Genomic DNA, 18,930 nt, shown 5'->3' on the forward strand with positions numbered 1-18,930 from the left:
GAGAGGCCAGCCAGTCCAATTTCCTCATTGAGCAGATGGAGAAACTGAGGCTGAGAACAGACAGGTGACTTGCCAATGTCTTGGCAGGAGTCAGTGGCTCACCTCTAAACCAGAGCCCTTTCCTTTATGCTCACCACCAGGAGACCCATGCTTTTTCCTGTTCTGCCCCCCAGGACTGTGTTCACTACAAGAAACAAACACAGACACAGGCCCTGAGCTCATGAGGCTGACAGTCCATGCAATGACCTTGAGTTTACTGTTAGAACTTGTGTACCACAAACAAATAAATCAAGCACTTTCCATCCTTCATAGCACAGAGTCCATTTCCTCTTATTTTTATAAAATATTTTTTTCCTCACAAAGTCAGGATAAGAGAAAAAGTTCTTTAACAAAACCTGGACAACATAGGGACCCTCAAGGTCCCACAGTTTTACAAAATTTTACTAAATTTCTCTTGTAACCCAGGAAGCATATAAAAATCCTGATACTCCGTTCAGGATAAAACCTGTTCTGAGAAAGTCCAAACAGAGAGACCCAATCTTAACTTGGGAGTAAGAAGACCAGGGATTGAGATCTGGCTTTGCTATAAAGTTCTAGACGAATGCACTTAAGCTCTTGATGCTCAGCTTCCTTTCCTGTAAATTAGGTATAATAATTCTGACTCTCCCTAGTCCATGAGCATCAAATAAAGTAATAGATTAGAAAGTGCTGTGAAATGAAAATATCTCCTGCCATATCAATAAACAGGAAATATCATAGCCATTGTTGATTTCTGGCCTCCAAATGTGAATGAGGGCTCCCAAAACTGGCATCCAACAGATGCTGTCAACCCTCTACCGTGATTGCTAAGGAGTTGGGGGAAGGCAAGAAGCAGCCATCTGCCACTCCTTAAGGTGAACAAGAAAACAGGGTTTGCGCCCCCCCCTCCCCCCAGAGCAGAGGTGCATATGAAAGGAATGAATTCACTGAGCCCAGAGGCTTGTATCTTCCCATATATAGAACACTAAATTCCTTAACTTGAAATCTGATCTTTGATGTTCAGATTGCCTGCTCCGTTTGTTGTAAACCAGTATATAGTTGGACTCCCCCTCTGGCCTCCTTGGAACAGTTTTCTCAGAGCTACTGAGACGCTGCCTCCCGAGCTTGGAGTCCTAAACATTCCCACCAAAGAAAATAGCTCCCTGTTTTCAGGTTGTAATTATATTTTTTAGTTGACGTTGCCATAAACTTGTGTTACTACAAGGTGAACACACAGAAGAAATAAACAGCCTCTTGCATTTGATCAGTCTGTTCAAAGTACTTTCCCATAAACTGAGAAACTCAGTGACTTGAGCAAGGTCATAGGCAACCAGTTAGTGTTAGAGGAGATGAGGAAACTGACACTCACTGAGCATCCGATAGTATCAGCTGGTGCTTCAGTACTCACACCCTTGCCATCATCACCACTGAAACAGTACTTACTGAGCTCATTACATAGGCATTGGACACATGCAAATACAGCATCTACCTCACTTGGCGTTCACAATAATAAGCCCAGGAGACAGGCATTATTGTTATCCCTATTTTACCATAAGTAGTGGAGATAGGAAATGGCAACCCGCTCCAGTGTTCTTGCCTGGAGAATCCCAGGGACGGGGGAGCCTGGTGGGCTGCCGTCTCTGGGGTCGCACAGAGTCGGACACAACTGAAGCGACTTAGCAGCAGCAGCAGCAGCAGTGGAGATGGGACCTGACTCTAGGTCTGACTGGCTCTAGGCCCTGATCTCCAAACCATTGAACATGTTTGCCTTTTCACAGTATTGATTCCACTCAGAGCCATCATTTCACTTAAATCCTCATATAACCTTTGAGGAAGGTACTGTATTATTAAGTCTTTTTTTTTTTTTTGGTATAATCAAAAAACCAATGCTTAGGGAGATCAAGGTATTTAGAGAATTGTTAAATAGAAATTGTTAAATTCCTATTTATCCTTCAAGACTTATCTCAAACATCAACCATTTCCAAAGCCTTTTTTGAACCTCCAGAAATGACCACTTTACAGCATATATACTGCCTCATACTCTTGTGTTCCTCTTCCTGGCTTTAGCTTATTAATTATATACTTGTCTCATGAAATACTATGAAACTGTGAGTTCCTGTAGGGCAGGTACTGTTTTACTCATCTTCATGGGCCCCGTCTTTGGTGCAGTGTCCAACTTACAGTAGGATTTCAATAGAATTCTTGGACTTCATTCTATAGACAGTGGGGAACCGTTGAAAGGTTTTGAGGGTGGCAAAATCAAAGCGGTATTTAAGAACATTTCTCTGGACACATGTAGCGGAGGATTGGATGGGGAGAGATTGACTGCTGGTAGACATTTAGGAGGCTATTATAATAAACTAGGTGAGAAGAACAAGAATTGGAACAAGGGGCTAAAGTGAAGAGAATGGGGAAAAAATGTTGAATATATCAAGAATATAGGATTAAGAGGAGAAAAATGGTGTTACATCATAAGAGCATTTAACAGTTGCCAGTTGAGTTGTATGCATTCAACAAGAGAAGGAAAAAGAGAGAAAGAGAATAAAAGCCAAATGTAGGTTTTTATTATCTCCTTTTCCAATGAACAGATGCCATGAAGTGAACTCGAAAATAGGATGTGTCAATCTGCTGTTCCCTTGGTGGTTCTGATTTCTGAGTACCTTTTGTAGTAAGTATAGCTCCAGGGCTCCTTTCTCAGCACAAATCAGTTACTTCACCTGATGCTCAATTAAAGGAACCATAATTGGTTGCATTTCTGAAAAAAAAAAGTCTCTTCTGGACATTCTAAAAGACAGTGCCCTACTGTATTTAAGAGATTAAGTTTGATTATAGACAATATTTGCCTTCAGTTCCATTCAGTCGCTCAGTCGTGTCCGACTCTTTGCGACCCCATGAACTGCAGCATTCCAGGCCTCCCTGTCCATCACCAACTCCCGGAGCCTACCCAAACTCATGTCCCTTGAGTCGGTGATGCCATCCAACCATCTCATCCTCTGTCATCCCCTTCTCCTCCTGCCCTCAATCTTTCCCAGCGTCAGGGTCTTTTCAAATGAGTCAGCTCTTCACATCAGGTGGCCAAAGTATTGGAGTTTCAGCTTCAGCATCAGTCCTTCCAATGAATATTCAGGACTGATTTCCTTTAGGATGGACTGCTTGGATCTCCTTGCAGTCCAAGGGACTCTCAAGAGTCTTTTCCAACACCACAGTTCAAAAGCATCAATTCTTTGGCACTCAGCTTTCTTTATAGTCCAACTCTCACATCCATACAACACTTGCGTTACATTACACTTAAAAGCCTAAGCATCCATATGATGGGGGATTTCACTATGACTTAATATTTTTAAAGGAAAAAAAGACTGAATGTTTTGAGATATAAATTCTGGTCGTAGTGTGACCTTGGCCCAAGAATTGCCCTTCCCTGGGCTTCAGTGTGATGATCATGAAGTTGAACCATGATTCCTGGGGTCTTTGATACATAGACTATCAGGGCTAGATGAGCCTTAGAGACCATCTGGCTTAACTCCTTTATGTGAGAGAGGAATCCCTTGCCCAGGGTTTCTTAGTTATAGAGAATGGCCACAAGAATCCAGGCCTCCTGTTCCCTGGCCCATGTCTGTGCTCTGCCCCTTGCCTGTGGCATTAACCAGATGGGACTCCTACGCTTGTTTGTGCACTGCAGGAGTCCATACATTGCAGCCACATTCCAAGGAGGCAAATACTATCGTGCAGATGCTCATGAGCCTTGAAGACCAAGGACTGTGGGAGATTAGGCTGGAGAGGAATTTTCATAAAGTGAGAGTATCTGGACCACAGCCTTGGGGTCCTGCTCTTCTTCAAGCTGCTGATGTGCAGTGTCAGCAATTCCGTCATCATGACCCTGATGGGCCAGGATGGGAAGGGCAGTCTGTGGAACTGTGGCTGGGAAGAAAGGATTCCTGTGAACTGGAGGGTCCTTTACTTCCACTCCCAGGCCTGCCAGGGGAATTCAGTCACAGAGTGAAAGATCCCCAGGACAGGAGTATTATCTCACTGGAAGGAAATGTGTGATATTCACAGTTCCGTGGAAAAAGAACAGCACTAGAATGATATATTTACAAGTTCTCTTTAAATGATGTGTCACTAAGGCAACTCCAGCAGACTGTGGTCTCTTACCAGAGTGCTTATGGCCAAGGAACTTGGAGAAGTGGCTGTTGTACCATATTATTATTTTCTGGCATTATCCTACCTAGGATAATGAGGATTTAGTGAGGTCATCTGGAAAGCCCTGGAAAGGAGAATTAAGATTAAAATTCTGGAATTTTAAGGACTTTAGGGATCATCTCATCTTACTCCTCATGGAACAAATGAAAGAACAGAAGTTTGTAAAGCCGTATTGACTTATCTGAGGGTGATATAACCAGTAGGCTCACGCTTCATTCAGATGAGAAGGGAAGAGCCTCTTTCTCATTCATAGCCAGAAAATCCACATATCCTGGGGGCAGAGGGTTAGGGAGAGAATGCAATTTGAAAAATTCAATTGGGTTCAACTATATGTGGAAGACTTCTGGGTTTGAAAGCTTCTGAGTTCTCAGATGGAAATACTAGTCTTGTACCTGAATTGAGAACTTAGGGAGTATTTAAGCTGTAATTGGGGCTTCCCAGTTGGGCTTCCCTGATAATTCAGTTGGTAAAGAATCCACCTGCAATGCAGGAGACCCTGATTCAGTTTCTGAGTTGGGAAGATCCACTGGAGAAGGGATGAGCTACCCACTCAAGTATTCTTGGATTTCCCTTGTGGCTTAGCTGGTAAAGAATCTACCCACAATACGGGAGACCTGGGTCTGATCCCTGGGTTGGGAAGATCCCCTGGAGAAGGGGAAGGCTACCCACTCCAGTATTCTGGCCTGGAGAATTCCATGGACTGTATAGTCGAGGTCTCAAAGAGTCAGACGCAACTGAGCGAGCTTCACTTTGACTTTCAGGTGGTGCGAGTCGTAGAGCACCTGCCTGCTGGTGCAGGAGATGAAGAGACGAGGGGTCAATCCCTGAGTTGGGAAGATCCCCTAGAGGAGGGCAGGACAACCCACCCCAGTATTCTTGCCTGGGAAATCCCATGGACAGAAGAGCCTGGAGGGCTACAATCTATAGAGTTGCAAAGAGTCTGATACAACTGAAGCAATCTAGCATGTGCCCATGCATGCATACAGACTGTAATTCCTACAAGCTGTGACCTTCAGGGGGACCAAGAAGACTAAGTGAGCAGAGTGAGCTTCTGAGCCATCTTCAGCCCCAACAGCCCCACTTCTGTTTCCTGAATCAGGACTACTAGAGGATTTCTAAGGAGAAAAACGTCCATGGGGCAGAAAGTATTTGAAAAACAATAACAACAACGTGGGTCTAGGTGGGTCTCCAGTGGCCCTCTGCAGTCTGACATTCCATAAGTTCTTGAGTCTAGGAGGGGAACTCTGCCAGGGGCGTGTGAGCAAGGGCACTGGGCCTGTCTCCATGTGAGCATCAGTTGACAGCCGATCAGGGTGCAGTAGGAAGGCCTACTCAGGCCCCATGGCTGCTAAAACCTCTGAAGAGGGGCCAGTGATGATGCTGGACAGCATTCTGGAAGGAAGAGAGCTGTGTAAGCCCGAGGAAAGAAATACCTCTCTGTCCAATATGTTAATCCCTTCTAAAGGAATTGGGAAAACTGTCGGGCACTTCAGATAGGTGGCTCAAACTCTGTGTTGTCTCACCCAGACTGATTCTTTGCTATGCTCAGAGGTCTAATTTTGGAGCAGAGAGTGCTAAATTATTGTCTTGTCCACTCCAAATCATTCGGGAGTTAGTGGCAGATCTGGGACCAGAACAGGAAGTTCCCAAACTCCAGGCAAGGACCCAGAGCATGCTGCCTTCCAGAGGGCCTAGTCCCATGTCCTTGAATTTTCAGGAAGGTGTCATATCACCCTGGATAGAAATCATCAATTAGTCTCCAAAATATTCTCCAGCCAGAAAAGCCAAGCTTTGGGCATCTATGTATTCCAGTGTCCCTAATTCAGGGTCAGAAGAGGTCTTCATATTCTGTTGTGGCCCTTGAAAAGTACAGTGTGTGTGTGTGTGTTTCCATTACAAAATAGCCAATGTCAACCCCTTAATCTATCTTGTCAGGAGAATCCACTTATTTGGGAGCAAAGGAATGGGCTGCGTCCTCTGTTGTGTGTTTATCATCTTGGTAGTGGAGTCCTGTGCCGTGCTGTGCTTAGTCACTCAGTTGTGTTCTACTCTTTGCGGCCCCACGGACTATAGGCCACCAGGCTCCTCTGTCCATGAGGATTCTCCAGGTAAGAATACTGGAGTGTGTTGCCATGCCCTCCTCCAGGGGTTTTGCCAATCCAGAGATCAAACCCAGGCCTCCTGTACTGAAGGCAGATTCTTTACAAGCTGAGCCACCAGGGAAGCCCCAGAGGTGTCCTAACAAGGTCAGACTTGACCTCTGTCTCAATAATAGGAAAACTTGTTAGAAAAAAAAAAAAAACAATTGCAAATGAATTGAGAGTGAATTCTTGCAGTGGAGGGATGGGAAATAATGAAAAACAAAGTCATTGTCATAGCTAAAGAAAAAAAAAAAATTGCAATTTTCTGTGGTCTTGAAGCCTCAATTACTAATAAAGGCAAATGTTTCCACTGGCAAAATTTCTAGATGTTTGACATGTTTGAAAGTAGATAAAAAGCAGTTAGGAAGTTCACATCTAGCCTTGTCTAAATCCATGGAATTTACTCTTGTATTAAGCAATGTTTGGTCATTTTCCTTCTGCTAAGTTCACTTTCCAACCTAAATATCTGAGAATACAATGGTGGTACAGCCAGCATTAGCTAGGGGAATGGGCTGGGGGATTCTGCTAACCAAATGCCCCTTACCCATAATACATCTGGGATCCTGGAGTTTGGTTCTTCCAGAGGCTAGATTATATCTTAGAAGACATAACTAGCCTGTTTGTTAGAAATTTCAATTTACGATGATGAACACTTAGGGCCTTGGTGAATACTCCCTGTTTGCTCCTTGTGACTCTGAGAAGTTGGCTCCATTTGTAATGAATTTATAGAAACTGTATTTGATCTAGATTACCAGGCCACATCATCTCTGAGAGCAGATAGTTTCAACATTTCTCATTCTTTCTTTGTCAGTCTTTTATCATCATTACTCTTCTCCACCTTGTGCAATGGCTCTTTTTCTAGGCTCATCTCTTTTGGTAATGGACTAGATTTCTAGGTCCTTAAATTCTCACAGTTCCTAGCACAGGACATTCAAAGATGGGCAGCAGCAGAGAGAGAGCAATGGTTCTCACATGTGGAGTTTTTGCTCCTCTGGGGCTATTGATAACTGCTGGAGACATTTTTGGTTGTCACAACTGGAATGTGAGTGCTATTGACATCCAGTAAGTGAAGCCAGGGATGCTGCTAAACATCCTATAATTTGCAGAATAGCTTTCTTCGGCAAATACTTATCTGGCTCAAAATGTCAATAGTGCTAAAATTGAAAAACTGTGCCATGGAGGACCAATTTTAGAAAGTTTTTAGTCACAGAAAATTTGCTTTAAATGGGATACTTGATGCATATCCAACATATGTAATCAGCAACACTCACCATTCAAAATGAGTTAATCAGGGTAGGAGTTCACAGCCCCAGTTACCAGGCTTTCCCGGCCCCCACCCCAGTGCTCTTGTCAGCCTCTGCAGTATCCTAGGGCTCAGTGGAGTACAGCTTGTGAGCAGTTTGGAGGAGCCAAAAGAATGAAAGTCATAAGACATGGATTTGGAATCTTGATCCATCATTTACTAGCTGTACAATCTTGGGTGAGTTGCTTCACCTTCTTGGGGTTGTGTCTTTGCCTCTAAATGGGATAGTAAACCTATCTCATAGGATTGTTTTAAAGGTTGAATGAGATTATAAGTGTAAGCACCTTGCCAACTCACTTCTTTGCTGATGATCAAACATTCTGGTTAATACCAGGTTAATTCTTACTGAATTACAGCTGTAGAAAAATGAAACTATACTAACCAAAAATATAGGAAATTTATGCTAGAGTGGTTTAATAAGAGCTTCTTCCAAGAAGCCAGAGAGAGGTTATAAGTAGGTTCTTAGGTCTTCACCTCTTTTTGAACCAGATACAACTGTAATATGTGTCATTTCTCAGAAGTACTTTGACCTTTCTTAGCTCCACTTTTAAAAGAAAACAGCTTCATATCTATGGCATTGCTTGTGGATTCTTTCTAAATTCTGAGAAATTGTTGTTTGATGCTGTAATCATTTCCTGCTCCTCTTTCCTTTGTTTTTTACATCCATTGTCACTTCCATTTTCTGTGATGACCCCTTACTGTTGCCCAAACTCTTTGTTAATAAAATCCAAACTTTTTAGCATTACATTCAAAGCCCTTCAGGACCTCACTCCAATCCAACCTTCCAGCCTCACCTCTTATTTCCCCTGTGGCATACTCTACACTTCTATTACCTTGATCATTACCTAGGGAACTGGACAATGCTTTCTAATGCCTCAGCTTTGGATATAATGATAGCTTACTCTGGAGTCTCTTTTGCTTGTTGAATTAAAGGTGACATTGGAGCAGAAGTTAGCAGAAATGTTCGACTTTGAGAACAGAAAGGCAAAGGGAAGGCTGTATTTGAGTAACACGTTGCCAACTTCATCTTCCCTTAAGATCTTTTCTAGGTCTTCCTACTCAACCTGCTCCTAGTGTACCACCCGCAACCTTCATTTATCATGTTATGATACTGTATGTCTCCCTCACTGGACTGCCAGCCTGCGGGGCAAACACATGATCTAATTCATCTAGGTTCCTCTAACTCCCAGCAGATTCTCCAGTAGAGAACCGGCCACGGCAAGGGAACATCAGGATCTCACCTTCACATAGTCGTATTCACAAAGGTAGGAGGATTCCAAGTTGAAGTGCATGAAGTAAAGCTTGATTCGAAATCCCTCTGGGACAGTGATATTCCAAGTCACTTCTGAATCACTTGGATAGGCGTCCGGATAGCCAGGAGACTGGATCTGGCCAAACATGTTGTTAAGCTCCACAATGTGGGCTGAGGCCTTCAACAAGGAGAAGCACAGAGCATGAGAGAGAAGGAGCCACCTGAAAGACATGAATGGATTCATCACACTCGGGTAACGGTCCTTGTCATTTAACTAAATCAGCAGCCAGGAGACAAAGTTCCCAGCACATCACTGACCTGCTGTAATGATTTTTCCCTTACGGGCCTTGCTTATCCACTGTATAATACTGGAGAATAGTAACTTGATTTCTAAGGTTACTCCCAGTTGTACTCTCTTAAAGATTCAATAATAGTATTAAACTTTCCCAGAAAATATCATATTTGGGACTCTGAGACATATTGTTTTTTGGTTTAAAGTATAAATGTCATAGTTAGGTAAAAGCTGATATAATTTCTTCAGCTCAGCTTAATTTAAGAATCATAAACTCTTGATTCAGTTTCCTAAAAAGTAAGTAATAGTAACATGGAAATATTGAGATAAGGCTTGTACTCAATGATGGGATCTGCAGTATCTTAAACAGATTTGACAAAATTAATCAATAAATATAAAATTTTGAATTAAGAAGAAATTACCAAAACAAGTTGTTTTCCCCCTCCTTTGACAAGTGTTCTTATAAAAGGATAAAAAACTTACAATCTATTTCCAGTTGTAGGAATCCAAGATAACAGACTGTTAAGAGTTGCATAAGGGGCATGGGAAATTCAACTAAAACTTACAGAACACACCCAAGTGGCTGATTCAATAATGAGGCAGAATGTCCAAGGCTTGCCAAAAACCTAATGGTCAATGTACAGTACAACCAAGGCATCCAATAGATTGTTCCCCTGCAAGACTCGAGGACCTTGAACTCAAACATCTCAAACCTGGCTTGTCAATTTTTCCCCTAAATCTTATTTATTCTGATTCCTATGTTTTGGAAACCCTCTGTTTCTCCTCAGTCAATTAATTTAAACGTTCTTATCTGGACTATTGCTACTGAATCCTAACTGATTTCCTTGGCCCCCATTTCATACCATTTAGCAATCTTCTGCCAAATTTGATTTTCTAAAACACAGACGTGTCCATGTGGCTTCACTGTGCCTGCGGGGCAAAGCATCTGCTACTGGGCTGGCTGATGAGCCCTTTTTGATCTAGCACTGATTTGCCTGTCCAGCTTCATCTCATACCAGCCTGAGGCAGATCATTCTGGAAGCACGCCACACCCATCTGGGCCTCAACGCCATCACACATGCCCCACTCATTCCTCACCTGGTCATCTCATTTATCCTCCACCATCCAGCTCAAAGCTTCCCAGGATACCATGGAATATCCTTCACTCCAGATTGCAGCTCCCTGTACATGCTTCCAATTAGAGCAATGCTTTAGGCACGGCTCTGAAGTTAGGTGTATTTGGGTTCAAATCCCAGTTCACTTCCTTACTGGCTGTGAAATCTTGGGGAATTAGTCTCTGAGTTCAGGTTTCCTCAAATGTAAAGTGAAGATTATAGTCTTTAATTTACAGAGCTCACATGAATATTAATGATAATGTATGTAAAGGGCCCAATATAAAGCCTGGTATATAATAGATAATGAATGAATGAATGAGCTAAAGCATGAATGTGGGGCCAGAGCCTTATTAATATATAGTCTAAAAAGTAAGTTCTGGGGAACTATACCAGCATTTTAACATTAATAGTTAGAATTTGGCTAATCGGAAAGTTGTTTCTCCCAACCTACCCCTCCCTGCTCATTAAAAAGATGCATATATGTGTCTACATGCATATATATGAATTTTTGAGTGTATGAACACAATGAGATAACTGCAATGAAATTATCTAGCTGTTTTATATAATATTTACATAAAAGGTAAATACGTAAGTGCAAAAAGGCCTAGAAGGGTATCACCGGGGTATTAACAGTGGTTATCTCTGAAGTGGTAATATAAAACTACACTCAATAAAAATGAGTGCTTTCAATTTTACTTTTGTGTATGTAAAATGTTCAAATTGTGCTATTTTTTCAATTAAGAAAAATAGAGGTATATTTTTTTCCAAGGCCCCTACAACAGCAACACATGAGCTGCAACTGAGGAGACAAAATGTTTTCATCCACTTGCCAGGGTCAGTATTGTTATAAACCAGTCTGTGGAGGAAGGGCCTCCAAGGCAGAGAGAAAGGCAGGCATGGGTCCAAGCTCCCTGATGAAGTAGTAGGAAAGGTAAGTTTGAAAACTCTGGCTTGCAGGGGTCAGGCAGCCCCACTTTGAAATGAGGAAATATACTGATATTTCCAACCTGCACTGGAAATTCTGGTTAAGTGCCCCTTGAGCAGGGGTGGGCACTAGTCTTGGGTTGGAAGAGCTGGATTCCAGTCCAGACTTTTATTTCATTCATCTAACCCATCTCAGGGAAGTCATGTAAGTTCTCCCTCTCAACCTCTTCATTCATTAAGTGTCATAGTAATGACACCCCCCAAGGCTGCTGTCACAATAAAGGAGGATTGGAGAGTAAGTACTTTGTCAGCTGTCCAGCCCTAGTTAAACATTAGTTACTATTACCCCATCAGGCTGCTTCCCGAAAAGCAGGGGTTAGGAATGAGCTTTGGTTCCCAAACTGGACTTCCCTGCAATAGCAACACTCTGATTATGCAAGGCTGAAAGGTCAGCTTTCTCCACTTCTGCTTTTTTCAAACCACATGGAGAAGACCCTGAGCTTCCTGCTGCTAGTTCTGTCATGGGCTGGCCCAGGCGGATGGCTCCATCTATCCTCAGAGGCCTCAGACCACGTGTAGTAGGCAACTGGTCAGCGTAGGAGGAAGGCCTGTGAAGCACTCTGTTCTATTTTGTTTGCATTTCAAAACAGTTTCAAACATATGAAACAAATCTCTCTTTTCACATAATAAGCCTGAGCATATGCTCACTTGCTTGCTTGCGGGGCTGCAAATCAAAGAATGTAAGTGGCGGCTTCCATTTCCCATCACGCTCTCTGAGTGTTTTTGGCTTCTTATCCACCAGGCACCGGCTGTACAAATTCTGACACCTGCTATCTATTCTCCGACTAATCAAAAAGTTTAGTTACGTTTGCTTGAAATGTCACAAGTAATATATAAAGCCGGGATTTCATAAGCCCTACTGTAGGCACAGGCTCTGAGGAATGCATAAAAAATGCCGGCATATAGCCATGGTTGTGGAACGAGTAGCACTTTCTATCCTTTCCATTCACTCCTCACTTCAGCCTACGCAACACCAAGACTGTTTTGGGATAGAAGAGTTGAAAAGGTTTGTGTAGATCTCTTTGACAGTCTTACTTGACAGAGGACAAAAAGGATACCCCAAGAGGTGACATGTCACGCCCAATGCCATATGGTGAGTTAGCTTCCACAGAAAAAAGCAATAACAAAAGCTCACAGAGGAAGCTGGGTCCATGCCCATATCATGCCTAGGCATCTGGCCAAAGCAATTAATCCTGTGAAAAATAATTTCAAAAACCCATAGCTTTATTTGAAAATTAAAAAAAAAAAAAAAAACTAATACAAAAGTATTTAGTTTAATTGGTCAGATTTTAGTTTAATTGGTCTGGAGTGAGGCCTGGTCATTGGCATTTTTTTTAAAGTACTATAAATTGTTCTAATGTGCAGCTAGGGTTGAGAGCTGCTGATGTACAATAATATACTTGGTTGAGAGTCTGGCACAGTATTATAGAAAGAAATCCTAAACTTGGAGCCCAAAGATCCAAATTTGGGTCTCGGCTTTTTCAAGATCATCAGTGCGGCTTTGGGCAAGTTGCTTAACTCTTTTATCCTCATGTCTCCATAAACCCTTACCTCATCCAAAATCTGAAGACCAGATGCAACAGTGACTATACAAGTGCTTTGCAAACAGTGTTGTGCTTGTATGAGGCAAGACCTTTTGGAGACTTCTGCTGCTGCTAAGTCACTTCAGTTGTGTCCGACTCTGTGCGACCCCATAGATGGCAGCCCACCAGGCTCCCCCGTCCCTGGGATTCTCCAGGCAAGAACACTGGAGTGGGTTGCCATTTCCTTCTCCAATGCATGAATGTAGTGGAGCACTTTTCCAGGAGAAGTTTTGCTATTGAACAACTGAATTCAATTCAGCCAGTATAGATTGTATGCAAAGAAATGATCGTATGTATGAAACAGACATTATGCTAGGTACGAGGCATACAAAGGTGAACAAGCCACAGATCCTATTCCTTAAGGAATATTCAGTCTTGGAGGAGGAGGTGGACATTTCAACATGATAATATTAAGAGAGATAACTCCCAAGGACAGAAAAAGCACAAAGGATAAGATGCTGACTCTGGGGAAGCTGAGCAGGGAAGAGGAGGTGATGTTTGAGCAAGCTTGAGTGATCAAGTCTTGTAGAACAGTGGTCCCCAATCCGTGGGCCGGCCGAGGACTGGTACAGTCTGCCGCCCATTAGGAACCGGGCTGTGCAGCTGGAGGTGAGCAGCAGACCAGTGGGCAAAGCTTCATCTGTCGCTCCCTGTAGCTTGCATTACTGCCTGAACCCCTCCCTTCTTCCCTCCATCCCTGGAAAATTTTCTTACATGAAACCAGTCCCTGGTACCAAAAAGACTGGGGACCACTACTCTAGAAATAGGGGAAATAAAAGAGTTGAGGGATGAGCAAATGCCAAGACAGAACTGGTCATCGACCCTGTAGTTTGTATGGCTGGGGTCCTGGGTGGTAGGGTGAAGACTTGAATAGTGGACAGATGAGTCAAATTGTCATTCCATGTAGATGGGCATAAATCTCATCTCTTAGGAGAAAGGAAAATGAAGTTAGACGGCAGGTTTAACATTACAATGGATTTAAAAAGAACCTAGTGATTGGATTAACCTTAAAGACCTGATTATCTCTCTAAACCACAGGTAATCTGAGTTCAAAGAGTTAACACAGCCTGAAGCCCCTCATTGGCCCCAGACCCTGAAAAGTTGCTAGGTGACTGCAGAAGAGAAACAAATAGAAACCCTTTTCCAATTGAGAGTAAAATTAACGGGAAAAGAGGTGTTCAGAAACTTAACACATCTCTGGAGTGTTCGTTTTTTCTTTTTTGTATTTTTAACAGTATTAGCACTTATAAGTAGTAAAAATAATTATGGTGGCTGGATTTTGACACTTAGAGAGGAAAACTTACAAGAAATGTCTGGTAACAAGCAGCTAGTAACTAAGTATAGGCTGAGACATTGGAAATATTGAAGAGCTTGGAAACAATTGCAATTTAAAATCTTAGGTTCAGAATCAGGAAGACTTTTTTTTTTTAAATTTGAAATATCCCTTTAAGAGTCATTTGGTGCAATTCATAGCCTGATTCATGCTACTGGCGGCCTCTGATTTCAGTGAGAAATGCAGAAATTTATAGGGGACTGTAAAATGTGGACAGGTTTTTGCTTTTTTAAACTGAGGTTTAAACTAGCAAACTTCTGAAGGTTTAAGAAGCCACAGAGCTGAGCAATGGGAATCTGGTTTCTTTTCCGGTCAGAACAAATAAACACACAAACACATATTTAACTCACAGAGTGTTGGAAGAGAGAAACCAGTGCTCTTTTCAAAGGAGGAAAACAAAAACTCAACCTTGTAGGCAACAGGAGAAAAGTCACATTGGCCGGCGGGCAGCACCCTGCGTTGGCAGAGGAGAAATCTGAGCTCCAGCGGCACCGGCGGCATTTGCACACAGCCACAGCCTCCCGTTTCAAGTTGCAAGTCTCTGGAGTCCCAGGCAAGGCCCCAGCCTGGCTCCCTTCTTAGAGCCCCAAGAACTGATGAGGAGCCCCTGCACCAACCATAGGACACGCAGGTGAGTCTGCCCAGAGACAAGGTCAGACCTTCCAGAGCTACTTGGCGTCTGGTCCCTGAAAGCCTCCCCCCACCCACCCCATGCCCACTTCTGCCCTGGCACTCACCTCATTTTCCTGCCTTGAGTGCTCCTGGCTGCCTGGTCCCCTTGGCCTGGCTCGTCCGCGAGCTCGTCCCCAGTGTGGTATCAGCCTTATCTTTGTTCTGAGGTCCCTGTGTGACTCTGGAATTGGCTGGCATTCTCCATTCAGGTCACGCCTTCCCCTGCCTGCAACAGATCCCCTCTCCCCCTCTCTCCCTCTGCCTTCTCCTCTCTCTCTCTCTCCTCTGACTTGCTCTTACACACACTCAGAGGAACCTGACAGAACAGAATCCGTCTTCTTCCTTACAAGATCTCCTCCTCCAGTTCCCTCCTTCATCCTGTACGGCTGCTTCCAGCTCCCGGGAGAGAATCACTGAGCAGCTCAAATAGGTATTTGTATCACCGTGTGTGTGTGTGTGTGTGTGTGTGTGTGTGTGTAGACAGTGGAGAGGGACAACGTCAGCTCTCCCTAGTCTCCCTTGCCAGATGGCTATAATTCTCTGCTCGTCTTCAGGACACTGGCAAAAGGACGTCAGTTAACCAAGGACAATACTAAGAAGGCAATTCTAGTATCCTACACTAGGCAGGAAAAAAAGATCCAAATCCCAAAGCTTGTCTGTCTACAAACAACCACAGGCTTTTTGGTGAACTGAGCAGCTGGCCGGGCTTGTGAGCTAGCAGCCAGTCCTTCACTTGGCTAGTTGTTCCTCACCACTTGAAAGTGAGGCTTGAGTTTTTTACCAACTCAGGCTGAGCAGGGGCCTGTTACCGCCCAGGGAGGACCCACCGCAGTCAAAGAGCCTCACACCCCATGGCTGTGAAGAGACCTGGGCCTGTGTACGTGGCTAGACCCAGGGATTGTGAAGAAAAGCAGCACCGGATCTCAGCCGAGCTGAAGAAGGAAATTTCCTTTCTCCACAACCATGACCACCAGTCCTGAACAAGGAGAAGGATGTCTGGTTATAAAAAGTACAGTTCACTGAGGACCTTTTCTGTGTTAGGCACAGGGCTGGGTGCAAACGTCATCTCAATTATTTCCACAAACTTGAGAGGGTCACACTATCATACCCATTTTACAGACAAGAAAACTGAGGCAAGAGAGGTCCATAACTTGCCTAGATTATCCAGCCTCTTATTACTCCTACTGCTGTCACAGCTAACAATTAACATTTACTGAGCACTATGTGTCAGGTACTGGTCTAGTAATGAGTTAACTGCTTTTGATTGTCTTTACATTTTGCAGAGCTGAGTAAGTAATATTATTCCTGCTTCCAGATGAAGAAACTGCTCAGAGAGTTTAAGTAAGTTACCCAAGATCACACAGCTAGAAAGTGATGGGGAAAAATCTGAGCTGGTATCCACTATGTTGTGCTGCTTCTCACTAACATATTATAGTGCATATGGCATTACAAATACATACCACATTCACAGAGAAACTCAATTTGAGGCATTTTTTGAAAAGAGCAATTAGACTCAGAGTTAGCTATAATCTTTCCTTTCTATTCAAGCGAACTGTGTACTTTGGACTCAAGAACATCTCTGATCCTATTTCCTCATCTGGAAAATGGGGTTTGCTATGAGACTTAAAGGAAATTATTCTTATGCTTTTTTAGCTGTTCAGTGTACTCAAGAGATGGCTCCCACCCATTCCAAGCAAGGCGGCAAACACATGCATTCTCCATACTCTGATAACACTGCTTTGGCACATTTGGGGGAACAGTGCCTTGAATCTTACTGAAGTTCTCCTTGTTCCATTTTTTCTCCAGTTGCTCTGTTTTATCACCTTTAAAGGTCAACTTCGCTAAGCTGGGCATTATTAAGAAGCTGTGTTTGATATTGTGGGTGCAAGTATATGCGATGAGGAAATGTTTGAACCTAGGCACTGTTTTTGCAAAATACTGCTTTCTGGTTTAGGCAAGAGAAAAAAAAAAATCTGTAAAAGTCCCATTAAGAAGACTCACAGGCTCCTCAGACATCAAATAACTCTCACCAACATTTTAATGATTTAAGTGTAAATGAATCAGAAACACATGGACTGCATTTCTCTTGGAATATACAAGCATTTTAAAACCAAGAGAGGAAGAACTTGGCACAAAGCACCCTGCGCCATGCAGAGGGCCCTGCCCACTAAAGACATTCCCTCCATTAGTGCTGCAGATGAGCTGGCCCTCTCCTAATTTAGGGCATATCCAGGGAAATGCAGTCATTTGTTCTGGGCAGAGAGGGGAGAGTTTGGGAGGGAAAGCCATCAGCTTCTCCTTGTAAAGTGTCACAGAGCCACTGAGCGTCCCAGAATAATTTCCTATGTTTTTTTTTTAAGGCTGCCAACGCTCAATGGGAGGCATTTGAAATATGTTCTGAGCCAAAGTTCTGCCAATATACAGCAGAGCTGATATGTGCTTCCTTGGGAGTTAGCCAAGGCTCAGATGGAATCTGCATGAAAACTGCGTGGCTCAGGACTGATCTGGCCTGGATTCAGGGCAATTTCCCATTGTGTGGGGCTGCACTGGTGATACCGTCCTGATCTTTTGATAAGAACGTCCTGGAGCGACATGAATAAATCATGAAGAGTGGGAGGAATGGAAAAGACAGTGGTCTAGGAATAGACTCAAACATGGGTAACTCATATGTGACCTTGGGCAAGTCACCTATTTTCTCTGCTGCAGGAGGGGAAGGAGGGACATCAGTTTGCTCTACTATAAACTCAGGGGGTAGGAGTCCATTGGGAGCACAGAGCACATGTAAATGTGTGTGAGGACTATGGAATGAAATTGCAGTGGGGGTGGTGAGGTGAATTGCTAATAATCTGTTAAAAGTCAAAGAGCCCAGAGTGGCCTTCTAATCTTGACACTTGCTTTTATCTGTGGTTATAATATCACATCACTCAGGATCCAATCATAGGTATTTAGAAAGATAATTTCTAAGAAGATTCAACTTGTTTTAAAAAATGTTGATGAAAAGGTTCACATACTTACATATAAGAAACTAACAGTATGTCAGTTAGAATCATAAAAGTGTAGAATGACGGATGTTGGCTCAACATCCCGTTTATAGTAAGGGAAACGGATCAGAAACCTACTACTAACAGAGTAAATACTACAGCATTCCTACAACTAGAACAGGGCTTTGTTTACATGTTCTACCAAAGTGTTTATTATATACAACTCTTCAGCACAGACTTTCTGGAATTCCATGAATGCGTTGGAAAAAGTAAAATATTTGGGCAAAAGTTTTTATTGACCAAATGTGAAATCCAGGCTTCCTATAGAATATCTAAAAACTGATAAATGACCCCAAAGATTATACCTTAGAATTAAATTTTGGGTTATTTAATACACTGACTGACAGAATGCTGGAAACCCTGACTTCAGAAACTATCAGATCATCAGACTAATATGGGAAATTAAAAAAATAACAATGCCTGAGCTTCGTCTCAGAAGATTAAATTCAATGAATCTTGGGAGGGGCTTTTGAATCTATAATTTTAAAAGCTCCCATGCACAAGTGTCCCATTTTGGGTACACATAATGGTGTGTCATAATTAATGACATCTTAGATTTGATGTAATATTCTTAGTATCTGCCAGATACCTTCATGTACATCAGTACATGTAATGTTGACATGTTTTTCCAGATGAGGTTCAGAGAGACTAAGTATGCCAACAAGAGGATGATCAACATCTAGAGCCTTGGACTCCTGACCCTAAATCCAGCTCTCTTACTCCTCATCTGTAGACCCCTGATTCTGCCTGTGGATTTTGAGCATTCATGAGCCATGCTGTCATGTGACTGCAAGATTTTAGGGGAGGGAAAAATAATTTATATGCAAAAAATAAACTAGGCTCTATTATGGGCTGAATTGTGCTCCTCCAAAATTCATATACTGAAGCCGTAACCCCCAGTATCTCAGAATTTGTTTGGAGACAGGATCTTTAAAGAGGTGATTAAACTGGAGGTTGTTAGGGTGGGCTCTAATCCAGTATGACTGGTATCCTTAT

General features: G+C 42.9%; 1 protein-coding gene across 5 annotated transcripts in view; it reads right to left on the reverse strand.

Annotated features, from left to right (window-relative positions):
• Window positions 1-15,057, reverse strand: part of MASP1 (MBL associated serine protease 1) — a 67,897-nt gene extending 52,840 nt beyond the window's left edge. For 4 of the 5 annotated variants that reach the window (XM_086398655.1, XM_086398654.1, XM_086398652.1 and 1 more), the window contains exons 1-2: window positions 14,959-15,057; window positions 8,904-9,135 (exon numbers count right to left, since the gene is read on the reverse strand). In XM_086398655.1, coding sequence (XP_086254781.1) covers window positions 8,904-9,135; window positions 14,959-14,963 — 237 coding nt within the window. In that variant the 5' untranslated portion in view covers window positions 14,964-15,057. Of the gene's footprint in view, window positions 1-8,903; window positions 9,136-14,571; window positions 14,863-14,958 lie in introns of those variants that run through there. The other variant, XM_086398653.1, reaches the window with a different exon arrangement.
• Window positions 15,058-18,930: the final 3,873 nt, after the last annotated feature.

Source organism: Bos grunniens, chromosome 1, assembly GCF_055505025.1.
Source record: "Bos grunniens cultivar Pamir isolate PY7600 chromosome 1, Bosgru_T2T1.0, whole genome shotgun sequence".
Classification (NCBI taxonomy): Eukaryota; Metazoa; Chordata; class Mammalia; order Artiodactyla; family Bovidae; genus Bos; species Bos grunniens.